We start from the raw sequence: 27,028 nt of genomic DNA, 5'->3' as shown, positions 1-27,028 counted from the left end.
AAAGCAGGGCATAGGTACTACTCAGCTTCCCGTGGTTGCATTCAGGGACCTCTGTGGGGCAGTGCAGGCCCACCTGGAAAGGGCTCTTAAAGCCCGCTAAACAAAGAATTGTAGTAACTTGGGTTTTTTCCTAGATAAATGTGAACAGCCATAAAGTAGTGCATGTGCATTAGACAATTTTCATTCTCAATTTAAAAACAACAACAGACTGAATCTAACCGACTGCAATAAAGATGTATTTCAATGCTTTAATGTGCTGGTTTAATGACAGGATCAGCTTTGCATTTGTAAAATTTGGGTTTTTTACATCATCTCCTTCATGGGCCATACCCAGAATTGTTTTCAGTTTCTTTTCTGTTCTCGGGTGTTCTCCCTGGTCTGTCAGTGAAGGTTTTAGTTACGTTTACTGATGCCCCAATCAGCTGCTTCCTCACCCTCATCTCTGACAATGGAGTGCTGGCAGCTCTGTGCTTCTTTTGCTGGAGGAGAGAAACTCCTGTGTCTGAAGACTACTGTAACTTGCCAAGGCCAGAGCTCCTGTGCTGTCCACTCACTGTGGACTTGTTAAAAATCTCACAGAACCAGAGTATTCACTTTTCCTTTATTAACTATGTATATATCTTCCTTTGTGGGCTAGTACCACTTACTGTTTCTACGAGGGACCTCTCTATTCCCTTTGTTCAAACTCATACTTAATGTTAGAAACAGAACATGATTTTTTTTTTAATGTATATTCCTTCATATTAATTACTGGATGATCAAATCCTACAACTGTGAATTGTGACCTCTTATGTTACTTTTTTCGTCTCCCTTCCCTAACTTGTTCTGCTCCCTCTGGTCTCCCCCCCCCCCCCCGCCCGCCCCCCTTCCATGTGTGCATTCCCACCCTCTCCCCGAGCTCCCTCTGCTGTCCTCCCATTCAATCCGCCCTCTCCTTCCCTAGCTCTGCTCCCTGTTGTCCTGATTCATTCCCCTGGTTTTCTCCGATTTCATCTCCGATTAATACTGCAAGGTCATTTTGCAGGCAAGTAGAAGCTTCCAGGAATACAGTGTCGGTTGATTAACCCACATATTCAAAAGAAAATGGTGCCATTTGTATTTTCTATTGTGTCAGGTTGTGAAAACAGGAGTGAGAATGAGGAGTCAACCTCAAAGGCTGAAATCGCAGAAGACTCAGCGCCACGTGGGGAGACAACAGGAAGATTCCAGAAAGATTTTGGAGAAAAACGTGAACAGCAGGGCAGAACAGTAGAAAGGCAGCAGAGAAACCCTGAGGAAAAAACTGGAAGAGAAAAAAAAGATTCGGGGCCAGCTACGGTCAAGGAAAAAAAATCCACCGCGGGCGAGAGAGGTCCAAGGGAGAAGGGTAAAGGTTTGGGAAGAAGTTTCAGCCTGAGTTCAAACTTTAACACCCCTGAAGAAGCTCCAACAGGAGCAAAGTCCCACAGATGTGATGAATGTGGTAAATGCTTCACCAGGAGTTCAAGCCTTATTCGCCATAAAATAATCCATACCGGAGAAAAGCCCTATGAATGTAGTGAGTGTGGGAAAGCCTTCAGCCTCAACTCAAACCTGGTCCTGCATCAGAGAATCCACACAGGAGAGAAACCTCATGAATGTAACGAGTGTGGCAAAGCCTTCAGTCACAGTTCAAATCTCATTCTCCATCAGCGGATCCACTCTGGAGAGAAACCCTATGAATGTAACGAATGTGGGAAGGCCTTCAGCCAGAGCTCAGACCTGACTAAACATCAGAGGATCCACACGGGGGAGAAGCCCTATGAATGTAGTGAATGTGGGAAAGCTTTCAACCGAAATTCATACCTTATTTTGCATCGGAGAATTCACACCCGAGAAAAGCCCTATAAGTGCACTAAGTGCGGCAAGGCCTTCACGCGGAGCTCGACCCTCACTCTGCATCACAGGATCCACACCAGAGAGCGGGCCTCCGAGTACAGCCCCGCCTCCCTCGATGCGTTTGGCGCCTTCCTGAAAAGCTGTGTGTAGAGCGAGAGTTCCAGAATTCGTCAACAAGCCATTTCCCCCTTTTGTTTCTAAAACTGCTTCAGAGACGTGTGCCCACGGAGGGGAAAAAAAAGAGGGCCTCAACAGATTAAAAGGAAAAAAACTCACACTTCAGGATCCTTGTAGTTCCATCAGCAGTGTTCCGCCTTTGCATCGTCTGGTGGGTGTGTAATCCTCCCACACAATCCCTGCAGGGAAAAGCTAGTCTTATGGAGAATCCACACACTCTTTCCACACAAGATAAAAGCACACATACAGTCAAACGTCCAGCTTTTCAGTAATGAGGATACCTTTAAGGCGCTCTCGGACTCAGCAACCACAACATAGAATTGAAAGGTTAAGATTGGCTCCAGGAAAGCCATACTGGGGTTTTTAAAGCTGCTTTCTGCAAACAAGCCCTACTTGGCCAACATCTTGGTGTACCTTATTTCTCAAAAAAAAAAAGAGGAATCGCTAAAATAAACTGCATTGGGACATGCTGCTCAACCTAGTTATATATATGATAAGTTATATATATGATCACTGGTAGCCTGCCAAAGCTATAGAAATCTAGGACTGTGCTGATCGGTGTCAAACCAAAGATTTCTAGCTCTTCCTGAAAGAGGGTATGTGCACCAGTCTACAGTTCCAAAGGATCGCAACAAATGTAGATGGTTCTATCCTCATCGCTGAGATAAATCTTCCTGAAACGGCAACAACGAACCCTTCTCTCCCTTCTCGAAATCCCGAAAGCACTGTCGCATTCCGAAATGCATTTCTCCACAAGTTAGCGCTTGATCGATCATAGACTGTCTTTTAATTCTCCGTTTTCTCGTGTATGTGAGTTTTCATCACGCCCCCTCCCCAGAGAGATGCTTCGATCGTCAGGGGATTGCTCTGTATCCCGACAGCACTGGACACGGTGCTGAACACGGAAGAGGCACTTCAGTTCAGAAGTTCCAGCAGGACTTCTACGCTTCTGGTGAAGTCCTGTGTCAATCGTGAGTACCTGAAGTAGGGTAGCCTGGCCCAACTTGTGAAGCCGACCTTCGGAGTGCAAGCATGCCACAGCTCCAAGGTCTGACGCTCTTTTTGTCCTGACTATAAAAGAAAGCCACTGGCTAGCTGCCTGCATAGAATCTTCTGCACAGAGATCTGTGAGTAAGTACCACGGAATGTCAGAAACGACTCTTGTCGTCATCTTCAGAAAAATAGCAAGTGTTCCTAAGGCCGTGTCCTGACTCCTTTCTGGGGCAAAAATATCTTAGCCAGAATTCTCTTCAGTCAGCTGATGGACAACGTGATCATTTAGGCACTTTCTGAATCCTTTGTAACTCAATAATACAGTGCAAAAGATGTGATTTTTTTTTTAATTGCTTTTCAGAACAAGGAAAGGTGTGGAGTGCGTTTTTCCACCCCCATACTTTCCAGAAGCTTTGCAAAGGTATTTGATGCCGTTAGCTGGCAATTACTGTGTTCATTGCTCTGAGTTCACGGACAAGCGACAAGCTGAGATGTGGTTGGTCGTCTCACACTTGGACTGCATAGGGTCTTCTCTGTTTCTAATCCCTGAAGACAGAGAATAGGGGGAGGGGCTGTGAAAGCAGGAAGAAGCCACCCGCCGCCTAGAAGCTAATGACAGACGGTTTTCGGGTACACACCGGGGGGGAGGGCAGGAATCATGGGTGACGTAGGCAGCCCTCAGGGCCTTGGGTGGAGAGGTCTCTGCTCTCGAGAGCGTGTAGATGATGGTGGACAACCCCGCGGGAACTTAGAAGCAGACCAAGAGCAGACCCGAAGATTCTGCCCCTAACCAGAGCGCCCCACGTAGAGTTTGAGTTTATCCCTAAAGAAACAACGAAAACTGTCGCCCTCCACCAGCTGTTCACTGACCGACCACTCGAGGCCAGTGGCCAGCCGGGCTTTATGGGGAGCCAGCGAGTGGGGGCAGCTGGGGCCTCAGCTGCAGACCAAACTAACATTCTGCGCAGCAGCAAGTCTCTGGCCTCTCTCTGTGACTGGGACCAACCACGACCTGCCTGGAGCTCCGGAGCCGGTCCGCCAGCATTGCCTGTGGAAGCGTCGAGGTCCGGCGGCGGAGGAAGAGCTCTGAAGGTGTGCTGCGGCCAGTGAGCCGCCGCGGAGGGTTCGCTCGCCCCCGCCGGCTCTGCAGCCGAGAGTCGCCCCCGGGAAGCCCCGAGAGCTCTGAGGCACCTCGGCCCCGGGTACCGCGCACAGCGCCGACTGTTCTGGAGAGGCAGGGAGCCCCGGCTGCTTCCACGTGGGCCTCTCTCGAGCCACAGCCGCGCGCTGGCCTCACGCAGCCCTCGGCTGTGTTTTAGAAAGTTCAGCGCAGCCTGCGCCTCGCGTTTCTGTCCCGCGCCAGCCACGGGGTGGTCCCCATGGTTGCCTCGGGTCTGTGGCAGGCGCTCTCCCTTCAAGCAGCCGCCCGAAAACGCGCTCTTTGGAGAAGCCAGGCTCCGGCTGTTCATGAAAACCATTCACGTCGTGTCCATTCCTCGGCTGCCCAGTGCAAAGCGTAACTGGGTCATGGTCAGACGGACTCGCCTCGGCTCCTCAGCGCGGGGACGTTCAGAAGCGCGTGACCGGCTGCAGTGTGTTCACAGCTGAAGAACTCCATAGTTAACCATTAGCATGCCCGTTGACCTAGTGGAAGTTTTTGAAGGTTCTTCAGAATATACCTTATGAAAGAAGCCTTGCCAGGACGAGAGGTGCAGTTCTTCAGATTGCGGGGAATTTGTTTCTGCTCCGGCCTGGCAGGCAAAGCGACAGCCTGAGACTATAGACCTCTGAGGCATCCTGATTAGTAAGACCCTTAGTATTCGATTAAAGGCATAAAAGTGAGACTGTGCAAAATTTGTACAGAGAGTTCGCCGTGTTTGACGTGTGTGACAGTTGACATCTCACATACATCAGAGAATTCATTCCAGAAAGGAACCTCATGAATGCGATTCGTGTGGCAAAGCCTTCCGTGCCATCTCAGCCCTTAGCATCAGAAAGCTTACGCTGTAAATAAATTTATTAATATTGTATGTGAGGGAAACTTTCACGTATACCACTCATTGCTTCGGACAGAAAATGAATTCCATCAGTCTGTTCCAATCATGTGATGACTTTCAGAAACACTGCAGAGGAAGCTCGATCTTAACCCCAGAGGATCCACAGAAGAAGAAAAAGAAGGGAAAAAAAAAAAGTGGGGAAATGCTAAAAAGAAGGCAAAAATTGTTCATGCTGTATATTTTGTATGACCACAATGTCTGTATCCGTGTTTTGTACCTCTGGCCCCAGTTGTTATTCTGTATATTCCCTGTAGACGGATAATGTATTTTATCTTAATCTATTTGGCAGAACACATCACTCCAAAAGAGCAGAGTTTTGGAGTGAGTAGTGAAGGGGGTGATGGTGGGTATAAACAGAAAGTCTGTTTACAGACCTGAAGAGGGGGAATATGAGAGAAAACCTTCGTAGTTTGGTACTTACCAAATCTGGATAGGAGATTAGGAAGTTTCCTTAGGAGAGACAGGTTAATAGGGCCCTAAAATGGAATGGTTCCTAGAAACATCTGCAGCTTCTTGGGTGTTTTCTCTTCAAAGCCAGAAAGCAGACCCCTTAACTGCCAGCTCACCATTCCAGGCAAAGAAAATGGGTTCTCTGAGCTTCCGGGGAGGGGAGAGGGGCTTCTCCATGAATTGAGAGTGGGGAGTGCCCTGGGAAGGCCAGTGGGACCACTTAACCTGACCAGATTATGGAAACCATAGTCCTGCTTCCCCTACTAACTCATCTTCATGCTTGGGAAATTTGGGGTAGCAAAGCAGCAAGATGGGCCCTTTCCTGGAAAATGGGCATGGATGCATCCACTTCCTGGCATGGCAGGAAGTTCTTCTGACAAGGCTGGAGAAGCATTTTTGTATTCCCTTTGGCTGCGCTTCTGTGTACCTTCCCTGCCCCCCTACTCTCTTCCCCGGCTTGTTCCTTCCCCACGACTGTTGAAAGGCTTGTGAAGATTTGTAGCTGTGAAGGAATTTTTTCCTCCTTTTTATCCTAAAGTTGATCGCATTTTCTTCCAGGGTCTAGTCACCCTGAAGTCCTCATCAGAAGTTAGCTAACCAGGTTCATCCTACCATCCTCATGGAAGATTCGTTACACGAATTGGAGTAACAGTATTAAAACATAGTCAGACAGTGACAGCAATACTTACCAGAGTGGCCATGGTTTTGTGTGTCCCACTCTGAGCAACTTCTCAGAAGTATTTATGAGGGGGCTGGGTTCCCCATCTGGGAAACCAAATGAAGGTCTGCAGATTGCAAAGTGAAATGTAGAATCAGAGAAGAGGAAATTAAGTGGTATAAATAGATCTTTTTATAGAAGTTAGAGTAGATTTTTATTTCAACTACTACTGGAGAATTCAATAAAAAGCATTATTTGAAAAGCTTTCCTAACATAGGTTTAGGTTTTGTTTTTAGAATGGACACACTACTGTACATTTAAAAGCAGTTACTTATTTTGCTACTCAAATTAATTTTTTATTCTATCTGAAGATGAAATTATCTGTTTTACTTTTCAAAGCTTTGTAAAACAAACTTGAAGTTCTAGGGAGGCTAAGCCATCTCCAATTCTGCAGGTCACACAAAAGTTGGAGAAACACTTCGAACGTCTCATCCGACAGAATGTCTTAACGTGAGAACATAGTTTTCATATTGTCTGGTCCTGTTTTCACAGCGGATACCACAAACCTAATGTTTTTCTCTTTATCCTGAAACAGTGGAAGGTAAGGAGAGTCATTAGGTTGACTTCTAAGCAATGTTATTTCAACAGCTTTAAAAGAAATGTCTTTAAGATTTCTCCCCTCCATTTACTTAAAGAATCATGGCTCATCTAAGAGTTACACAGTGGTCAGCAGAGCTAATTGGTCCTAAAGTTAAACTTTCTCCCTTCCACAAGCACTCACTAAGCAGTGAGGCTGAGTGTTTTAAGGTACTGGGAAAAAAAAAAAAAAAATGAGACCTGTGAGTGAAAGGTGGCATTAAAACTCGGATTTCATTCCGGTTTCAGATTTGGGTTTTAAGTTCCTTGGGTCCAGGGAAGGGACTAGGCAGCTACAGGCGCCCCGACTCAGGTGTGTGGGTCTGTGCTCACTTGCCTTCCCCCTCACCTCAACCTCTGAACAGTTTAGGTAAGGTTTCTTTCTGCCCTAGCAAGGACAAAGCATGTTAGGCTTAGAGCTGCTTCTGCTAGTAGCCGGGGTTCTTCCGTGAGATCAAATAGATGGGGGGAGGGAGGGCCGTGGACGGTGATTGTGCAGGAAAATCTTGGTCTAAAAATAATATGAGTTTAAGGGGGGGGGTCTGTTGCAAGGAAAATCAGCGATTATTTTAAAATGAACATATGTATTTTTATTAACTTGTAGTTAAATATAGATTATTACAACCAGGTCGACGTGATAAGCCTAAATCTATCTAGAGAGCTAACTCAGGCATTGTCTTGTTTATCTGTAGACTGGGTAAGACAAACCTTTCCTATGTTGTCAGTCCCTAGTTTCTTAGTTTAGAATAAATTAGACCAAAAGAAGAAACTCGTCTTTGTATACCTGCGAATTAAGTTATTACTGTTGAAACCTGGCCTTTCATTTCACTAGTCGTAGAAGAGTCCAGATGCTTGGTAGATGTTCAGTAGGTGATTTTTAAATTGAATCTGTTCATTTAAAATCCTCATTAACCTTTCTAGGAAGGCTGCTTTGAGTAAATAATGGAATCTTAGAGGAAAAGTGGTTTGTTTTTTAAAAAGCTAGGGGACTCCTATTGGAAATAATTTGAAAACTTGATGGAGGACTAAAGTTTCCATCACGAGAAATGGCAGCAAATTACCATTTACATGCATTTATAGTCAATGGTCCATTTTAGGAGGCCGGCGGTGTCTGACAAATGTTAGAGCAGATGGGGAAGGAAATTGTGGGGAATTGTAATAAATATCTCTTTATGTCGTTTCTCTTCTGGGTCATGGTAAAACAATAAATTATCACCTCTAGGTGGCAATGTTGGTGGCGTTTGTTTTTTCTCACTCTTGGTTGCATAAATGCACACATTTTGGATGAGGCAAAAAAACCACATAATTTCAAAGGTAAAAACTGGAACTGTGACCCGCAGGCCCTCCTCGTGCAGATGAACATACTCTCCTTCACGCGAGCTTCCAAGTTCTAGGTAGCTTCTCAGAAGGGGGCAGCCAGATCAAAAACCGTGGAGTAAAGTAGCTTTCAGTGATTTCCCCCCCCCCCCATATACAATCTTCTCAGAAGATGGAACCGTTAAAGTAAAACTTTTGACCGATTTATGAAACTCAGAAAAAACAGAACACCCTAATGGTCAGCCTGTGATCTGATAGTTCAAACTTGGACACTGACCTCTCACCCAATAACCTGGTTTTGTTATTGCATAATATAGTGAAACAAACTCCAATTGTTTTTGTTACTTTGTCTCATTTAAGTAAATGATTTATTCGCCCTATTTAGAGAACAGAATCAAGGCACAAAGTGTTCTGTCTGCTTTGGTTTCAGGGTCCTGAAGGAATACTAACTTCCCTGCTTGCTTTCTAGGGCATTAGTGGAATAAACCATTTTTTTTTTTTTAACTTAAAGAAGTAAGTAAAAGGTGTCACGTGGGGGGAAAAATGTATTTTTCTGCGTTGATCTTCACAGTTGAGGGGAAGTTCACCTTTTCCTGGGCCACTGTCCTGGCCTGGGCCCCCCCAGAGAGCAGAACCTAAAGTGAGGGCTTGGGTGCATTAGGAATTGATTCCAGAGAACCAAAGTGAGGGACAGGGCGGGCAGAAATGGGGAGAAATCCAATATGTTCTTGAACTTGGTCACTGCTGTGGAGGATGGGGCCCATGGCAGATTCCGGCCCTGAGCTGATAAAATCAGCCTTGGGGTCCCGGCTTCCCCCACATGCTGGGGCAGGGCAGAGTGGCTGGACTCCTCCAGGAACCGGTTTAAAAAAAAAAAAAAAAAATCAGCCTTGGGCACGGAGAGGATAGTGCCTTAACTGCAGCCCTCAGGACACACAAAAGTCAAGGACTAGGGTTCCTTCCAGGAGCTTCCCTCCTCAACTTTCCACTCTGTGCAGACCCACAGTCTCTGTGCAAGCCAAACCTGGTGGCTGCCACCCCTGCCTCTATGCCTGGACCTTCGTCACAGCTGCCCGAGGGAAACATGCAGACTCGGGTTCCCGGTGCAGATGTCTCCCGCTCACCAAAGCCCCATGTTGATCATGGCTTCGCATGACTCTCCGCAGATGACCCTCTATGTTCCTCCCCGAGGGTCCGAAGCCCCTGGGACACGCTTCACTGGCTGGTCCTTCCTGCTCCCTGGAGCCCCTGGCCTTGCTCCCTGGTGCCTCCATGCCACTCCTCACCCTGAGACACCTGTAGCCTTAAGGAGCAAGACAATCTTTTTGTTTGACTGTCCTTTCCTCTTGACGACCAAATTCCTCTCCCAAATGGACCAGGACCACTTCTCTCCACTGCCTATCTCCCTCTTTTTTTTTTTTTTTAAGACTTTATTTATTTGACAGATCACAAGTAGGCAGAGAGGCAGGCAGAGAGAGGGGGAAGCAGGCTCCCCGCTGAGCAGAGAGCCTGACTCGGGGCTCGATTCCAGAACCCTGAGATCAGGACCTGAGCTGAAGGCAGACGCTTAACCCACTGAGCCACCCAGGCGCCCCTGCCCAGCTCCCTCTTAAATCTCCGAGAATTCAGCTCTTCCCCAACCGCTTAAACCACGTCGCAATAGATCACGGGTGTTCTTGACAGCATTGTCTCTCCTCTCCATTCTCCCTTTTCTAGAACGTTTGGCCATTTCCTTGAAATTCTTGTCAGTGGCTTTGTCCTTCAGCCCCTCTCTCTCCTTCACTCACAAATGATAACCATGAATTTTCTCTAACCCACACAGTTTTGCAAAGATGGTTGCCCCGATTTACAAGTGCAGAAACGAGCCCAGGACGTGAAGCAGCTTACCAGATAAATGGCAGAGCTGGATTTTATTGTATTTTCTGTACGTTTATTTATTTTTAAGTAATCTCTACACCCAACACGGGGCTTGAATTCACAAACTGAGATCAAGAGTCGCAGGCTCCACTCAGGCAGGCAGGTGCGTCCAGAGCCGGATCTTCGAGCGTGTGACTCTGGCAACAATTGGATTCTTTCCACTGCTTCATTGTCCCTTGTTCTCTTTTATGAGCTCAATTCTCCCTCCTTCATAAGTCACTTGCGTGATCCCACAGCTACGTTTATGGAGCCCCCCTAGCACAGTGCTTAACTGTCCACAGGCATCAAGTGGACAATCGAATGCTTTACCCACCACGTACTCACTGTGTCTTAGTTACCTCATCTGCAAAATGGGCGTAGAGTTACTATAAGCATTAAATGAGCCGTTATGTAAAGCATGGACAACCGTGCCTGACATAAGTGTGCCAAAAATATTACCTGTCCGTACTTCCTCCAGGGGCCTCTCAAGCTTCTCGATGTTTATTTACCCCTCACTAAAGTCTCGTTTTTTAAAAATGAAACATGCTGGCACGTCCTCCATCCCACGAGTCCCTGAAACACATGTAACCTTGAAATCAGGTCTTTGTGAAGTTGGGGACCCTGGCTCTGGGCCCATTTCAGTCCCAAATGCTAGGTACAAAATTTCACACAGCCTCTGGGCTTCTCTCAAGTTCCCTCCACCCCCTCAGCTGATGTGTGTCCCTTTGCAATCCCAGATCCTCCAAGGAGCCGGATTACCCCCAGAATAATGGATATTGTTGCCCAAGCTTAAGCGGCCTTACTTGTCCCAAGCCCCCCCGAGTCCCTCTGCCAGTAGTCACCGCTGCCCCCAAGTCTAAAGCATGGCCTCCACTCCAGATTCTTGAGTCTCCCCTACCTGCATTATCTTTATTGTGTGCCCGAAACTTGCTTCTGGATTCCACATTTTAAAAGAGAAATGGTCCAGGTGCAGGATAAGGAAAGCAAACCACCTCGTATGTCCAACAAAGGATTTCCCTGGTGAGGAGAAAACTCACTGGGAACTTGGTCTCTGCCCTCAAATATCTGAAGAGAGATGCAAGAGGGACTCGGTTTGCTCTGCATGAGTCCAAGACATAGGAACAAAAGTCCTTTTCAACAAACAATATTGTCAGGCCATGCGCGAGGAATAAGAAAAGGAAAGCGGTACAGCAACGAGTAGGGTAGATAATCGAGGCAGCTCTCGTGGCTCCCAGGACTCGGGACAAATGAGAAAAAGGCACCCCTTGCTCAGGACACTTACTTGACTGCCTTCTGTTGGCAAGTTGTGATAACCGTACAGTTCACTGATCACTCCCTGATAAGGAGAATGGTGGCCCCTGGGATGGTGCAGGGAGTTGCACGAGCTGGAGCAGCCTTTGTGGAAGCCACAGGCAGAAGAAAGAACCTGGTGCAGAACCAGCCAGAGCTGCATCAATTCAGGCTTTGGGCTGGGGGACGTCAGGGGGCCGCACAGGAAGGGATTTTGCATGAAGGAGGGCTGGGCCAGATGTCCTTTGTTATCTCCTTGTATTCTAAGAGAATGCAAATTTTTCCGGGTTCTTCCAAAAACTAGGGGAACAGCTTGCAACTTGCTCTTGTAAAAGTCTTGGCAGGAAACTTTACCCTCTCTTATTTTTTTTTAATCTTTTTTATTTTTAAGATTTATTTTTTTGGAGAGAGCGAGCACAGGTACAAGTGGAGAGAGGGGCAGAGGGAATGGGAGAGAGAATGTCAAGCAGACTTCCCTCTGAGCACCACCAGGTCTAGGGGCTCAGAGGTGGGACTCCATCTCATGACCCTGAGATCAGGATGTGAGCGGAAGTCAAGAGTTAGAGAGGCTTGGGGCACCTGGGTGGCTCAGTTGTTAAAGGTCTGCTTTCAGATCAGGTCATGATCCCAGGGTCCTGGGATTGAACCCGGCATTCGGGCTCCCTGCTCAGCGGAAGCCTGCTTCTCCTTCTCCCACTCCCCCTGCTTGTGTTCCTTCTTTCGCTCTTTCTGTCAAATAAATAAATAAAATCTTTAAAAAGAGAGAGGCTTAACCAACCAAGCCACCCAGGCATCCCTAACCTCTCTTAATAAGGAAAAGGCATGGGGCTCTCACCAGAGAGGGCAGAACTAAAAACAAGGATCTGTGACAGATGGAGCCACATCTCTATCCCTGGGGAAGGGGGTAACATTAAACTAGAGAGGAGATCAGAAACAATATAAGAATGTTGAAGATTACAAATCTCTTACTGTCGGGGTAGTCAGTTACACAGCTGGTTCACTTTCATGTGATCCAAATGCTTTAAAGTTGTCAAAGAAGGTGCAGCACCTGGCTGGCGCAGTTGGTAGAGCATGCAACTCTTGACTCTCAGGGTTGTGAGTTTGATCCCCACACTGGGTGCAGGGATTTCTTAAAGGTGTCAGAGGAGGTAGTGTTTTGCTCGTCTTCCAGGTAATCAAGTTGCAGATCTAAATTTCCCAAGACTCACTAGCCACAGGGCTCTAGCTATAAGCTACGGGTCGTCTAACTACATCACTCTGCTTGTATTCTCTTTTCCTTTAATTTTCTTTCTTTTTTTTTCTTTCTTAATACTTAACTTTTTAAAAGTACTCTCTGCACCCAACATGGGGCTCGAACTCACAACCCCGAGATCAAGCATTGCATGCTCTTCTAACCGAGGCAGCCAGGCATCCCTCCTTTCATTTTCTTTAGCTGAATGAATGTCTTTGCAGCTCCCCAACATGCGGTACATGCGGACTCCTTCTGGGAAATAAAAAAGCAGGTTTTCACAGCTGTCCTGGGTGAGAAGTTTGCCTGGCCCTGTTCTAGGAGAGGTCAAGGTATGATTACCCTCTACTGACCAAGCATAGTGACAGCAGCAAAAATAAGCAAGACCAGAATGCACAAGCAAGATCTAGAAAGCCACCATATGAGGGAGAAACATGACCACCACACTGCTGGAAGGGGAAGGAGGAAGCTAGAGCCTACAGTAACCACTGGTAGATTTTTCCCTTCCAGACTTCAGCCACAAAGGAGAGGGGAATGCTTTTCTCTTTCTTTTTAAGATTTTAATTATTTGTTTGACAGAGAGAGAGAGAGAGAGAGTAGGCAGAGAGGCAGGCAGAGAGAGAAGAGGAAGCAGGCTCCCCACTGAGCAGAGAGGCCAATGCGGGGCTCAATCCCAGGACCCTGAGACCATGACCTGAGCCGAAGGCAGAGGCTTAACCCACTGAGCCATCCAGGTGACCCTCTTTTTCTCTTTCAAGACAAAAGACAATTTGGTAGCGTAGAGAAAGATGGGAGTGTGGAGGTCATTTAGAAACTGTGGACCCTCCAAGGGCCTTAGGTCAGTTCGAACATTTTACAGTCCAAGATGAGTGTATGTGCCACCAAAGCAAGCATGTATGGTCCAAGATTCAGAAGCAACCTTCAGGTAAGATCATGGAACCATGTAGGAGATCGCTGGGACATCATAGTGTTCAAATATTTTGAAGGACTGACAAGAAGAACGACTGCATTTTGTGAGAGAACAGGGCCGATCAAGACCAGGTTCAAAACTACTCTGAAGAGGAAATGCAGTTAACACACCACAGTGAGCCACAAGGTGAGGTAGCTAACTTCTCATTTGCTTTCTTATGGTTATACCATATGGTCATTGTTATATTAATGGAAGAAAAGAATAATGCATCCTGAGTTAACTTGCTATAATATAGGATGATTTGGATAGCATATTGATCTTCCTGATGCTATTTTAAAAAATCTATTGAGATGCAGTAAGGACACATGATTGAATTAGAGAATCTTGACCTACTCTTAGGTCCACTACTAACTAGCTCACTCGTGTGCCTTGGATCTGACTTCCCCAGGCATTGGTTTCTTCACCTGAAAACAAGAGCTTAACCAGATCATCCTTAAGGTCTATTTTGGCATTAGTATTTTCCAACTCTGGGCCTCTTTTCTTTTTTTTTTTTTTTTAAGATTTTCTAAAATTAACTTTTTTATTTGAGAGAGAGTGAGCAAGCACACAAGCAGGGGGAGGGGCAGAGGGAAAAGGAGAGAATCTCAAGCCAACTCCCAGCTGAATGCAGAGCCCAATACGGGGCTCGATCTCATGACCCTGAGATCATGACCTGGGCCAAAATCAAGAGTCGGACACTCAACAGTCTGAGCCACCCAGGCGCCCCTGCTTTGCTTTAGAAAGAGCAACAAGGCTGGAAATGGAAATATTTCTTTCAAGCCTCAACATCACAGCTCACTGGTTTCATGGCTAGGCAAAGATCATTTTGACTAAGAGGCTGGATAGAGCACTATCAAGGCATCAGCACACATGCAACTCACTCAAGTGATTCTGTTTCCTTCAACCATCTCTTCCTCCAGTCTAATTCAGAGACAGCAGAGTGCCTAAAAGCATAGGCTTTGGAGAAAGAGCCAGGTTTGAATCTTGTCTTTCCCACAGATCACTTTGTATGACCCTGGTCAAGGTACTTACTTTTCTGTGCTGGTGCTTACAGTTTCCTGGCATGTAAAACAGATTTTAATATTTTACAGGGGAAGTATTCTTGGGACTGTAATATTTCATAGGATTGATATTGTGAAGATACATGTGTGTAGATTGTTTCCAAAGATGGTCACTACATTATCTCCCATCCCCCATACCCTTTCGCAATGTGACCAAGAAATAGAGTCTTTCTTTTCTTCCCCTTGAATCTGGCCCAGTGGCCTAACAATCTAATATGGTGGAAATGATGTTGTGTGATTTCCAAGGCTGAGCCCTAACCATCGGCAAGTTCTACCTTGACCTCCTCAGGAAATCAGTCACATCATGAGAAAGCCCAGGGAGCCATGGGGAGACACTCACACAGGAACGCTGAACCCCCAGGCCGACATCCCGGCTGAGCTTCCAATCTGTGGGCCAACATCAACTGCCAGCCATCCCAGCTGCTTAGTTGACACCACAGGAAGCAGGAGAACCCAGCCAATCCACAGATTTGTCAGCTTGTATGAGAAATGATGATTGTTGTGTTAAGTCACTAAGTTTTGAGTTTTTTAATGTAGCAATAAGGAAGTGAAACCAAGTCTTAGCAGTACCTTGCCCATAGTAAGTGCTCTAAGGACATATATGGAGAGAACACGACCAGTGAAGGAGTGCTGTGAAAGGACTGGAAGTCAAGGAGAAACCAATAGGAGTATGGGGCAAGCTGTATGAAGATGATAAAGGTCATCTAGCGCAAAAATGTCCTCTGCAGTATTCCTGTCCTCCCATCCTCAGGGCTCTCCCACCTCTCCAAGACAGCACCAGATGATACAGGAAGTGGCCACTTTGAGTAACTCTATTAGGAACTTCTTCCTTATATTGAACTTTTCTAGCATTTCCATTCACTGGTCTTAGTTCTGAATTCCGGGGTCCTATAAAACACATTTCTTTTGGAAATGACAACTCTACATATTTGGAAACTATGACTACTTTGTTCCTCATTCTCCCCTCCTCTTCTCTTACCTAAAGAAAGGAAAAATTCTCCAGATTCTCTCCAGTGGAATGGTATGGTGTTCAGACCTCACACCCTCCAATTTGCCCATTTCTGGGCCACCATTAGTTTTTGGGTGCCTCTTCACAGGTGGCAGCCAGAATTCATCCATCTTAGATGTCTAACCATGCATGGGGGAATGAATGAATGAAACAAGACTGACCATGTGATGACTGTTGAAACTGGCCAGTTGGTACATGGAGGCTCGCTGTCATCCTCTATACGTCTTTGAAAAGAAAAAAAGGGGGGGGCGCCGGAGTGGCTCAGTGGGTTAAAGCCTCTGCCTTTGGCTCAGATCATGATCTCAGGGTCCTGGGATCCAGCCCCGCATTGGGCTCTCTGCTCAGCAGGGAGCCTGCTTCCTCCTCTATCTCTGCCTGCCTCTCTGCCTACTTGTGATCTCTGTCTGTTAAATAAATAAAATCTTAAAAAAAAAAAAAGAAAAAAGAAAAAAAAGTAACGACTCCCCCCAAAAGAGGGAGAAATAATACCATGTTTCTATAAAGTTAGGGTGCATTTAGGCAGGGAATTTCACGTGTAGGCATGCTGCTGTCCTTCCGCATGTGCGCCTTTTGAGTGATCAGGCCAAAATCAAACTCAGTGGGGGCTGGAGGGGGTGGTGCAGAAATAAACATGGAATCTAGTCTGGACTCTGCAACCGAGCAGAAGCAGCAGGAGAAAGCGGTAGGCAGAGACTTCTTTCACAAGCCCCCCAGCATCAGGAGCACCTTAGAAGGCAGCAGCCTCTGAGATTTCCGCCCAGAATTCTGTTCCGATTGATGTCACCGTGACTCAAGTCTGACAGTGATCACTCAGTCTCTGGCTTCGTGAGCCAAACGTGGGGCTCCGTGTCCATAAATGTGGATCAAGTGACGGGCTCGGATCACGGGTGAACCGGGCTCTTAAGTCCAGGAGGGAACACTCTCCCTGGACGGGGACGTCGGGGATCCGGTGGGAGAACTGCCAAAGCCTTCACCTGGTTGGCACTTCCTTGGTTAAAAGGGGGTGGGTGGGTGGAACTAGGTCCTTGTTTCCACAGTGGAGCGACTCCTCCTGTCCCTAAACCGCCTCGACCCCCGACTAACCCGAGACACCGAGACGAAAAGACGACTTTCCCAGTTCCTAGAGGGACCGCTATGGCCCCGTTAGACGCCCGCGGGGGGCGGGGCTCTGACGCACTTCCGGCTGCGCCGGCCGCGGGGTGCGTCCAGGTGTTCGAGCGCTTCGAGCGGTTTCAAATCCGGTGAGTCTGTCGGTTCTTGGTTCGCGTGGTGGGCGAGAGAGGGAGCCTTGGCCGGAAGGGTTCGGGGAGGGAGGAGTAGGTTGAGCAGCTGTGGCCTCTGGAGAACCCCCGCAGACCGGTCCCGGGAGGTCTTCAGGGAGGAGCCCCGTGCTCCTGCCCAGCCCCAGGTAGTGGAGGCGCCAGCTCCCGGGAAAGCCTTTTTCTCCCCGCCCCGGGGCTTTCACAAAGAAACTGCCTCATTCTCGTTCCAGAGCTGTTTTTCTGTGCTCTGCCTGAGCCTAACCGTCTGTCCGTCGGACCCAAGTTGCCTTCTCTTTTTTCCCTGGCTCTCAATAGGAAATCCGAACTCAGGACTAATCGATGAGAACACGCCTGAGGGGCTTGGGGACCTGCTGTGGGAAACCGAGCCTCATAGAAGTCCCGGGTCGTGACTCATCCAAGAGGGGGAATAATACCGTTGGGCTTTGTTCAGATGAGAAAGCACACACACGACAGGCATCTGCTCGAATTTGGAAATGCATTTCTACTTTACCGTTTATGAATAGTTGGGCGAAACCAAGGTGATCTGGTGGGTGAGGTTCTTGGAAACCCATGTTATGTAAGGAACAGTTGAAAGAACTGTGAAGAAGCGAGTTGAGAGCCAAAAAGCAGTTATTTTCAGGGATTGGAAGGCTGCTGTGAAGGAAGTAGGTGCTGCATAGTAGAATTCTGTGCCTCAGTTACCAAATTTGCCTGCCTACGAGTTTTCAGGTACACAAAGTATGTGTTAAAGGCATTCTAGAATTAGTTGGTAAGTACCACTCAGTTGTTAGAATCTGTGATAATTTGTTTTATTTATGCCTCATCTTGTTTCATAATGGATTTGGGACACTTTTATTAGAGTATACATTTTGGGAAATTGTCATAAAAGAAGGGAAGAAACCCACAAGACCGTGGGAACAGGAACGATTCTCTTCTGGTTATGGTAGACTGTGAACTTCCGAGTTTCTTGTGCTAAACATTCTCAGTAGCCTAAAGAAAGTAGTTCACTGTGGGACACCTGGTTAAGCATCTGCCTTCGGCGTGGGTCATGATCCTGAGGTCTTGGGATCCAGCCCCACATTGGACTCCCTGCTCACTGGAAGCCTGCTTCTCCCTCTCCTACCCGCTTGTGCTCTCTCACAATTTCTATCGCTATCCATCTCTCTCTCTCAAATAAATGAATGAAATCTTAAAAAAAAAAAAAATAGTTCACTGTGGTTGAAGACAATGTGATTTAGTAATGAAGCTTCTTGTTTTCTATCCACGTGCTTTTGATTTTATAAACACTTTAAGACTTCAGAAGCCTGGGAGCCTGGCTGACTGTTGGTAGAACATGTGACTCTTGATCTCAAGGTCTCGTGAGTTCAAGCTCCACACTGGGCTTCGAGCTTACAGCCAATCAATCAATAAAGGAAAGAAAAAAAAGGAAAAATTCAGAAGCCAAGGCCTGGAGGGCATCCCTGAGTGAACCTTTAGGCACACTCAACATGACCAAATGTGAAATAACTGGCTTGCTGCGGGGCGGGGGGAGGGAATCGAGACTGAGCATTATTGCATTTTTTAAAAAATCATTGCCAGTCTGATGGAAGCATTTTGTTGAAGCTTTAATTTTCATGTCTTTTATTATAACTAAGGTTAAATATTTTTTTGTGTATTTATTATTAAGCTGAGATTTGAAAGACAAATAGAAATCTGCCCTGAAAATTGAGCACTGATGAGACGGTGTGAGGAGGCAGAGGCCGGGCTGTGACTTTTGTGTGCTAAACAGAGAAATTAATAAAATGGTTGTAAACAGCTGGCTGTTATATGCAGATTTGTATGCTAAACCTCTGCTGGTACTAGACTTAACAGAGTGTGAAACTTCGATTTTTCAGAGGAGGGAACTTAGGAGCCAAGGGCAGGTGGCATGCCGCAAGATGGGGCACTTTAGCATGAATGGTATTTTGAGTTAAAAGCAATTGAAACCCAGCAGATTCAGGAAAGGCTCTTCACCTTTCTCCTCAAGTGCCTGGCTATACCAGAAAGAGAACTATTAAAAGAGATTCTTCTTTACCTAAAAAACCTGCATGATAGGGCACCCTTTGTTTTCCAAACATCTCTCACCTTCTTCCTAATGATTTTCCTCATCTTAGTATCCTCAGACCCCTCTCCTCAGCTCAGGTTGTTATTTAAGCCTCCATGTTGCTTGACTGCCTTCGGAATTTCATGTCTGTGTGGGTCCCTGTACATACAAAGCTGAATTGGGTTTTCTCCTTTTGAATTTTTTTTTTTTTTTAAGGTAAGCGCTATGCCGAATGTGGGGCTCAAACTCACAACCCCGAGATCAAGAGTCACATGCTTTTCTGACTGAGCCAGCCAGGTGTCCCCACCTCCCCAATCTATTTTCTTTCTTTCTTTCTTTCTTTCTTTCTTTCTTTCTTTCTTTCTTTCTTTCTTTCTTTTTTTAATAAAAAATAAATCTGTAAACCTCTGATGGTAGCCTTTGAGCTTTGGAGTTGGAGTTGCCAAACTGGAAAATGACTTGTGTGATTTCAAAGAAGGATAAGATTGTCATAACATTGTCAACTAGTTAGAAGTGTTTGATAAAAGTAAAAGTAAACATTGTGTAATGTTTACAATAGATCTGTTAGAAACTTTATTTTCAAGGGCGCCTGCGTGGCTCAGTGGGTTAAACCTTTGTCTTCGGCTCAGGTCGTGATCTCAGGGCCCTGGGATTGAGCCCCTCATCAGGCTCTCTGCGGGTGGGGAGCCTGGTTCCCCCCTCTCTCTCCCTGCCTCTCTGCCTAATTGTGATCTCTCTCTCTCTGTCAAATAAATAAATAAAGTCTTTAAAAAAATCACAAGTAGGCAGAGAGGCAAGCAGAGACAGTGGGAAGCAGGCTTCCTTCTGAGCAGAGAGCCCAAGGTGGGGCTTGATCCCAGACCCTGAGATCATGACCTGAGCCAAAGGCAGAGGCTCAACCCACTGAGACACCCAGGCGCCCCAAGCAGGCACCTTTTAAAAAAAATAATTGTAAAAGAAAAACGCTTCATAACTTTTTAAAACTATCTAATGAACTCTAACAATGGTCTGCTTCAACATCATAAGTATTGAAGTTAACAGCTAACATATTTTTCTTTACTATCACTCCATAATAGAATAACATTTATGAAAGCTGCTTTCCCCCCACTTCCCCATATTTTTAAAATTTAAATATTTTATTCTATTTTGTTGTTTTTTTTTTAAGATTTTATTTTATTTTTAAATATTTATTTATTTGAGAGAGGGAGCACACACACACAGGGGGAGGGGTTGAGCGAGAAGGAGAGAATCTCAAGCAGACTCACCGCTGAGTGCAGAACCTGGTGTGGGGTTTGATGACACAACCCTGAGATCATGACCTGAGCCAAGATCAAGAATTGGCCGCTTAACTGACTGAGTCACCCAGGTGCCCCCAAAGATTTTTTTTTTTTTAAGTGATACCTATACCCAGTGTGGGGCTCAAACTCACAACCCTGAAATCAAGAGTCACATGCACTGCTGACTAAACCAGTCAGGCACCCTGTAAATGTTTTATTTTAGAATAGTTGAGATTTCTAGAAAAGCTCAAAGATAGTACAGAACTCCCATTCCCCTCTTCTCCAGTTACCGTTAACTGCTTACATTACTGTCTACATTTGTCACAACCAAGGAACCAACATACATTACTATTAACTAAGCTGCACAATTTCTTGGAATTTCACTAGTTTTTCCCTAATATCCTTTTTCCGTTCCAGGATCCCATCTAGGGTACCACAGTATATTTGTTTTCAAGTCCACTTAGTGCCCCCTGATCTGTGACAGTTTCTCAGGCTTTCCTTGTTTTGGATGACCTTGATAGTTTGGAGAAGTACAGGTCAGATATCCTATAGCATGTCCCTCAGGATGGATGTGGAGGAGGAAGGCCATAGAGGTAAAGTGCCTTTGTCACCATTATCATCAACATAACCACCAGTGATGTTGACCTTGGTGAGCCGGTTCCCCTTCCCAGTGAGTGCTTGCCTTTAGCCCCTTTTCATACTCTCCTTGTGGAAGCAAGTCCCTAAGTGCAGTCCACCTTCTTGACAGAGGAGTATCTACGTAAATAAGTTCTGAATGGGAGAGTTGTCTCTTTTCCTCTGTTTATTCATTCCCACCTTCCTCCCGCCCCCCCCCCCTTTATGTAGTGTGGACAGATAATTATTTCCGCTTCCGGATTATAACCCAGTACTGTATTATTTTGTTGCTCAAATTGTTTCAGCTGTAATCATTGAACTTTTTGTCACCACAGGATTCTCCAGGCTTATTTTATATGCTCCCCAACCTGGAATCAACCATTTCTCCATTTTCTAGTAGTTTTTATTGGAGAATGATACTTAGAAACCAAGACCTGGGCTCTGGGGGTGCTGATTGTGGGATGTCATTGCTTCCCAGACAGAGCTAGGAAATAAATGTCTGTATACTAACTCCTGTGCACACCCTTACCCAATCCTGTATCCACCTGCATCAGTAGTAAACTAAGCATGACTTTATGCTGCTTCTGTATTTTTTTAGCTTAAATTTGTACTGAAAAATTTTTTTAAAGATTTTATTATTTAAGAGAGAGGGAGCATGAGTTGGGGAAAGGGGGAGACTCCCCACTGAGCAAGGAGCCCGATGCGGGGCTCGATCCCAGGACCCTGGGATCATGACCTGAGCTTAAGGCAGAGGCTTAACCAATTGAGCCACCCAGGCGCCCCCTGATATTTTTTTAAAGCCCGATTTTACAGTTTTTACGCCGTGAGTAGCCCCAAAGATCCATACATGACATTCATTTTTTCCACAGATAACTCAGTACCTGCAAATACCGGGCATATTGTAGGTATTTGGAAATGCAGAAAAAGAAAACAGATGAAAGTCCCTGCCCTCAGAAGTTGATATTCAAGAAGGAAACGTGGTTTCTGTTTTTTGTTTCTGTTTTTTTAAAGGGTAGGAGCACCGGGCTCGCTCAGTCGGAAGAGCACGGGACTCCCGATCTGGGGGTTGTGGGTTTGAGCTCCGCGTTAGGTCTAGAGATAAGTGATGTGGAGGGAAAGCGTCGATTAGGAGAATAAGGAGTTCTAGGGTGAGGGAGGGATGCATGTGGTTCAAAAGAGGGTGACCAGGGATGGCTCAGCGAGAACATAGGAGTACAGATCAGCCATTTGTAATCTGGAGGAAGCATTAGGCAGAGGGAACAGCAAATGCTTTGAGGTGGGAAGATTCCGCACACGTTTGGGTAACAGTGTGGTTGGGGTGGAATGAACGAGAGAGAGATGATAGGTGAAATTAGAGACAACAGTGCTGAGACCTTTGAAGCCTTGTCGGCCTCTGATGACCTTGCCTTTCCCTCTTGAGACACTGCCTTGGAAAGCATGAGCAGAGGAATGCTGTGATCTGACTTGAATTTTAATAGGATCACTCTGGCTGCTCATTGGCAATAAACTGAGGGCCAAGGAAACACTTCAGAGGCTCTTACGGGGCACGGGCCAACAGGTGATGGACTGGGATGGCAGCGTGGAGGCAGTGAGAATTGGTTGAACGTTGGGTCTTTGGGATGTAGAGCTCACAGGATTTGATTACAAATTACATGTAAAATGTGAAGGAGGAGTCTGTGGGATTAACCAGGTTTTTTGGTCCAAGAAAACAGAATGGTGGAGTTGCCATTAACTGAGATGAACAGTTTTGGGGGCGATGATGGGGACTGCAGTTTGGGACATGTTAAACTTGAGGTACCATTGCACATGCTGGTGGCGACGTCAAGTAGTGGTTGGTCTTAAGAGTCCAGGATTCAGAGGAGAGGTCCAGGCTGGAGATAAACTGGCCTTCGGGATGGCAATCCGAGCCATGTGACCAGATGAACTCTCCCAGCAGAATGAATGCAGTGAGGACGAAGGGGTCCAAGCACCTGGCCCTTCGCTCATTTGTGGTCTTGCAAAGACATGAATTTGAATTGTGGGCAGCATCTAAGGGAAACTTTTTCTTAAGATTTGTTTGTTTTTGAGTAATCTCTACACCCAGTGTGGGGCTCAGACTTACGCCCCGAGATCAAGAGTCACACACTCGACCAACTGAACTGGACAAGCACCCCAACCTTTTCTTTGTCTCTGTGTACATGTTTTTCAGAAGTAGTTATGTGATCTGTGGGTTTGGGTAAGCCTCTCTGGGAACAGATGCCCAGGAATGATAGGTCACTCCCTCTTTAATGCCACCTGTGTTCCGGAACTCATCGTGTCTTGCTGAGTTTCCCAGGCGTGATCCCAGAAGCTGAGCAGCCTGAATGGATTCCAGTGTCTGTTGGAACAGTGTCCTGTTGTAGGTTTGCCCTGCTCTGGGTGGAGTGTGAAATTTTGTAGCTGGTTACGAAAAAGCGTTTCAGCACTGGGGAGATGTGCTTCTGAGCATTTCAGATGAATGCTCCTGGCACTGCTACCTCTGTTATTTTGAGGTTATTTTAGCCTTGAGTGCTAGTGCCTTTATTTTAGGAAACGAGCTTGGTGTGCTCCTATCCCTGCTGTTGTCAAGTTATCCTGAACTTGGCCACTCCAGCAGTGTGTTGGGTGTGCGGGGCAGCGGGAGGGAGTGGGTGGTGCTGATTCTGGTTCACCCTATCAGGACCTCGGTTGACATATCATAGGATGCTTCAGAATGGGGTATGGTGGAGGGGAGTCCCAAGTACTGGCATCCCTAGAATTCTGAACTAATTATAATTAGCAGCTGATAATAATTGCATTTCTCCTAAAAGGTTACATACTGAGGTTCTAGTCCTAGAATCCCATTTCTTTTTTAATTACCAGAATTGGCAATTGATATAAAATATATGTTTTTAATGTGTGTTTACTAAATGTTTGAAACTAAATAACTTAATACAAAACTGAATACAAAAGCTATAAACATACATTTGTGGTGGGGGCTTCTGCGTGGTGTGGCATTGCTTTTTTGTTTTCTTGGGGTCGTTTTATTTTTGGAGGGCATGAAGTTTGGGCATTGGTAGGAAAACCTATTTTGTTTGTCTTTAATATTCTGATGTTCTGATAGAGAAGTAATAATACCCATTATAGAAAATTTGGGGGGGGAAAAAAGAATTTGAAAAACTGAGGTCAGGGACCCCTGGGTGCCTCAGTCCGTTAAGCATCTGCCTTCGCCTCAGGTCATGATCCCAGGATTCGAGGGATCGAGCCCCACATCAGGCTCCTTGCTCAGTGGGGAGTCTGCTTCTTCCTCTCCCTCTGCTCTCACTCCCTCCTTGCACATTCTCTCTCTGTGTGTCTCAAATAAATAAAATCTTAAAAATAAATACATATAAAAAAAATAAAACCTGAAGTCATCTATAACCCAGCAATAGCACTATTCTCATCTTATCCTTTTTCCTTTGCTGTGATTATGGGGCCATATGTGAGACTTGATATCCAAGTGATACAAGCCAGATCTGTGGAAAACGATGTGCATATGAGCCATGAGCATACTCAGGTTTTTATTTGCATTTTTATTTTTTTTATACTCAAGTTTTTAAATCCTTTAGATTTAGATTATCTGTGATTCCTGTTTCCTCATCTTATTTCCTCATCTTCTGTAAGCCATTTGTGCCTCCTTGTTATTAGGGGCGCTACCCTTGTTATCAACTTGGTTCGCATAACAAAAGCCCACATAGGTTTTTGGGTTTTTTTTAAGATTTCATTTATTTATTTTACAGAGAGAGAGAGATCACAAGCAGGCAGAGAGGCAGGCAGAGAGAGAGAGGGGAAGCAGGCTCCCTGCTGAGCAGAGAGTCCAGTGCAGGGCTCGATCCCAGGACCCTGAGACCATGACCTGAGCTGAAGGCAGAGGCTTAACCCACTGAACCACCCAGGCTCCCAAACCCACATAGGTTTTTATCTGTTTGGTTCTTTGTTGAGACTTCTGCTAGAGTTTTCCTGCTGTCAGTTATCCATACCCAGAATGGGACTTCTATGTGACATGATGAGTGCTGCTTACAGTTTGGAAACATGCTCAGGAAAACCAGTCACAGCATGGAGGGCTAATTTATGCACGGTTTCTTTCAGAGAATGTTTAATGAATGCTGATATTTATAGTCTGATTCTGATATCTCTTTACTCATGTATTTTCCATCTCCCCTACAAACTTGCAAGCTCTGTGGGGGTGGGAGTGTGTCTGGTTTGCTCATCACTGCACTCCCAGCACCAAGCCCACATCAGGCCTTCAAGTGAATGTTGAGTGAATGGACTTCACTTGTTTGGCAAATGAAGAAAATTGAAGTAATTGTATTTACTGCACATATTTTTGATGTTCTAATGTATCAACTGACTGACATATTTAAAATATTTAATTTTTTTAAAGATTATTTATTTATTTATTTGACAGACAGAGATCACAAGTAGGCAGAGAGGCAGGCGGAGAGAGAGGAGGAAGCAGACTCCCTGCCTAGCAGAGAGCCCGATTTGAGGCTCGATCCCAGGACCCTGAGATTATGACCTGAGCCGAAGGCAGAGGCTTTAACCCACTGAGCCACCCAGGCGCCCCTAAAATATTTAATATTTAAAAGAAAAATACTTTTAAGCATTTTGTATTTGTATAATCTACTGTGTTTAATTTTTTTTTCAGTTTCTTCTCAGCAATATATATCTCTTCAAAGTAAATAGGTTACTGTAAGAGTACAGGTTACTGTTAGTCTAATCTCTGTCATTCCACTTGTCCTTCTGTGAAACCTAAAGGTAAAGGACATTTAAAAACTTGCATGTGCCCTACCTAAAAGTGGGTCAAGTGAGGCTCAAAATTACATCATTGGGGCACCTGGGTGGCTCAGTCACTCACTTAAGCACCAGACTCTTGGTTTCGGCTCAATTTATGATCTCAGGGTCATGGGGTCAGCCTTTGTAGGGCTCCAAGCTCAGTGCAGAGTCTGCTTGTCTCCCCCTGCCTCCCACATGCTCGCAGTCTCTCTCTCAAATAAATAAATGGGATCTTTGAAACAAACAGATTTTTTAAAATTACATCATTACTTATACTCAATTATTATTATTTTTTAAAGATTTTATTTATTTATTTGACAGAGATCACAAGTAGGCAGAGAAGCAGGCAGAGAGAGAGAGAAGGAAGCAGGCTCCCTGCTGAGCAGAGAGTCCAGTGCAGGGCTCGATCCCAGGACCCTGGGATCATGACCTGAGCTGAAGGCAGAGGCTTAACCCACTGAGCCACCCAGGCGCCCCTATTCAATTATTTTAAAATATTCTAGTTAATTCCAGCCTCCTAGCATGGTTCCTGGTTATGCTGACTAGCTCCATCATTTGACTAGCTTTCTTTTTTTTTTTTTTGTAAAGTAGTGGGTTTGATGTGGGGCTTGAACTCACAACCCTGAGATCCAGAGTCGCATGCTCTACTTACTGAGCCAGCCATGCACCCTTGGCTGGCAAATTTCTAGTATTGAAGCTCAAAGTTTTGGATTTAGAAAGGCTGCATTTGGCCTTTCGATGTTCTTTTGAAATCTCAGGAATTTTAAGATTTTTTTTTTTAAGATTTTATTTATTTATTTGACAGAGACACAGCGCGAGAGGGAACACAAGCAGGGGGAGTGGGAGAGGGGGAAGCAGGCTTCCCACCGAGCAGGGAGCCTGATGGGGGCTTAATCCCAGGACCCTGGGATCATGACCTGAGCCGAAGTCAGAGGCTTCAACCCACTGAGCCACCCAGGTGCCCCGGAGTTGTAAGATTCTGAAACAGTTTTTGGAGCAAAGTTAATTTAAAATAATTTTTAAATTATAACATTGTGCACTTTTTATTAGAGTAGAGACAAAGTAAGATTAAGTAGGATATCCTGAGCTGACTCCCGAATGAGTTTGAACCGTAATTTTTTTTTTTAAGATTTCATTTATTTATTGGACAGAGAAAGACACAGAGGGCGAACACAAGCAGGGGGAGTGAGAGAGAGAGAAGCAGGCTTCCCGCTGAGCAGGGAGCCTGATACAGGGCTCGATCCCAGGGCCCCGGAATCATGACCCGAGCTGAAGGCAGCTGCTTAAGAGCTGAGCCACCCGAGCGCCCCTGAACCGTAATTTTTGTGATAGTTTTATAGTGGCCATAATTTCCACAATTTTGTCTGCTCAAGGTGTGGCTGTCAAGACCTAAAAAGCATCCTTTTTTTCCTTCTTTTTATAATTTATGGTAAATATTTTCTT

The 27,028-nt window shown here is 45.7% G+C and overlaps 1 protein-coding gene across 1 annotated transcript in view; it reads left to right on the top strand.

Moving 5' to 3' along the window:
* Positions 1 to 27,028, top strand: part of LOC116876455 (zinc finger protein with KRAB and SCAN domains 1-like) — a 61,479-nt gene that overhangs the window by 14,243 nt on the left and 20,208 nt on the right. Inside the window, 1 exon segment of the mRNA XM_032872633.1 lies at positions 1,115 to 1,933. Within this exon segment, the coding sequence (XP_032728524.1) occupies positions 1,115 to 1,933 (819 nt within the window).

This window comes from Lontra canadensis, unplaced genomic scaffold (genome assembly GCF_010015895.1).
Source record: "Lontra canadensis isolate GAN:19392208 unplaced genomic scaffold, GSC_riverotter_1.0 scaffold45, whole genome shotgun sequence".
NCBI classification, from domain to species: domain Eukaryota; kingdom Metazoa; phylum Chordata; class Mammalia; order Carnivora; family Mustelidae; genus Lontra; species Lontra canadensis.
This window is presented reverse-complemented; position numbering and strand designations above follow the sequence as displayed.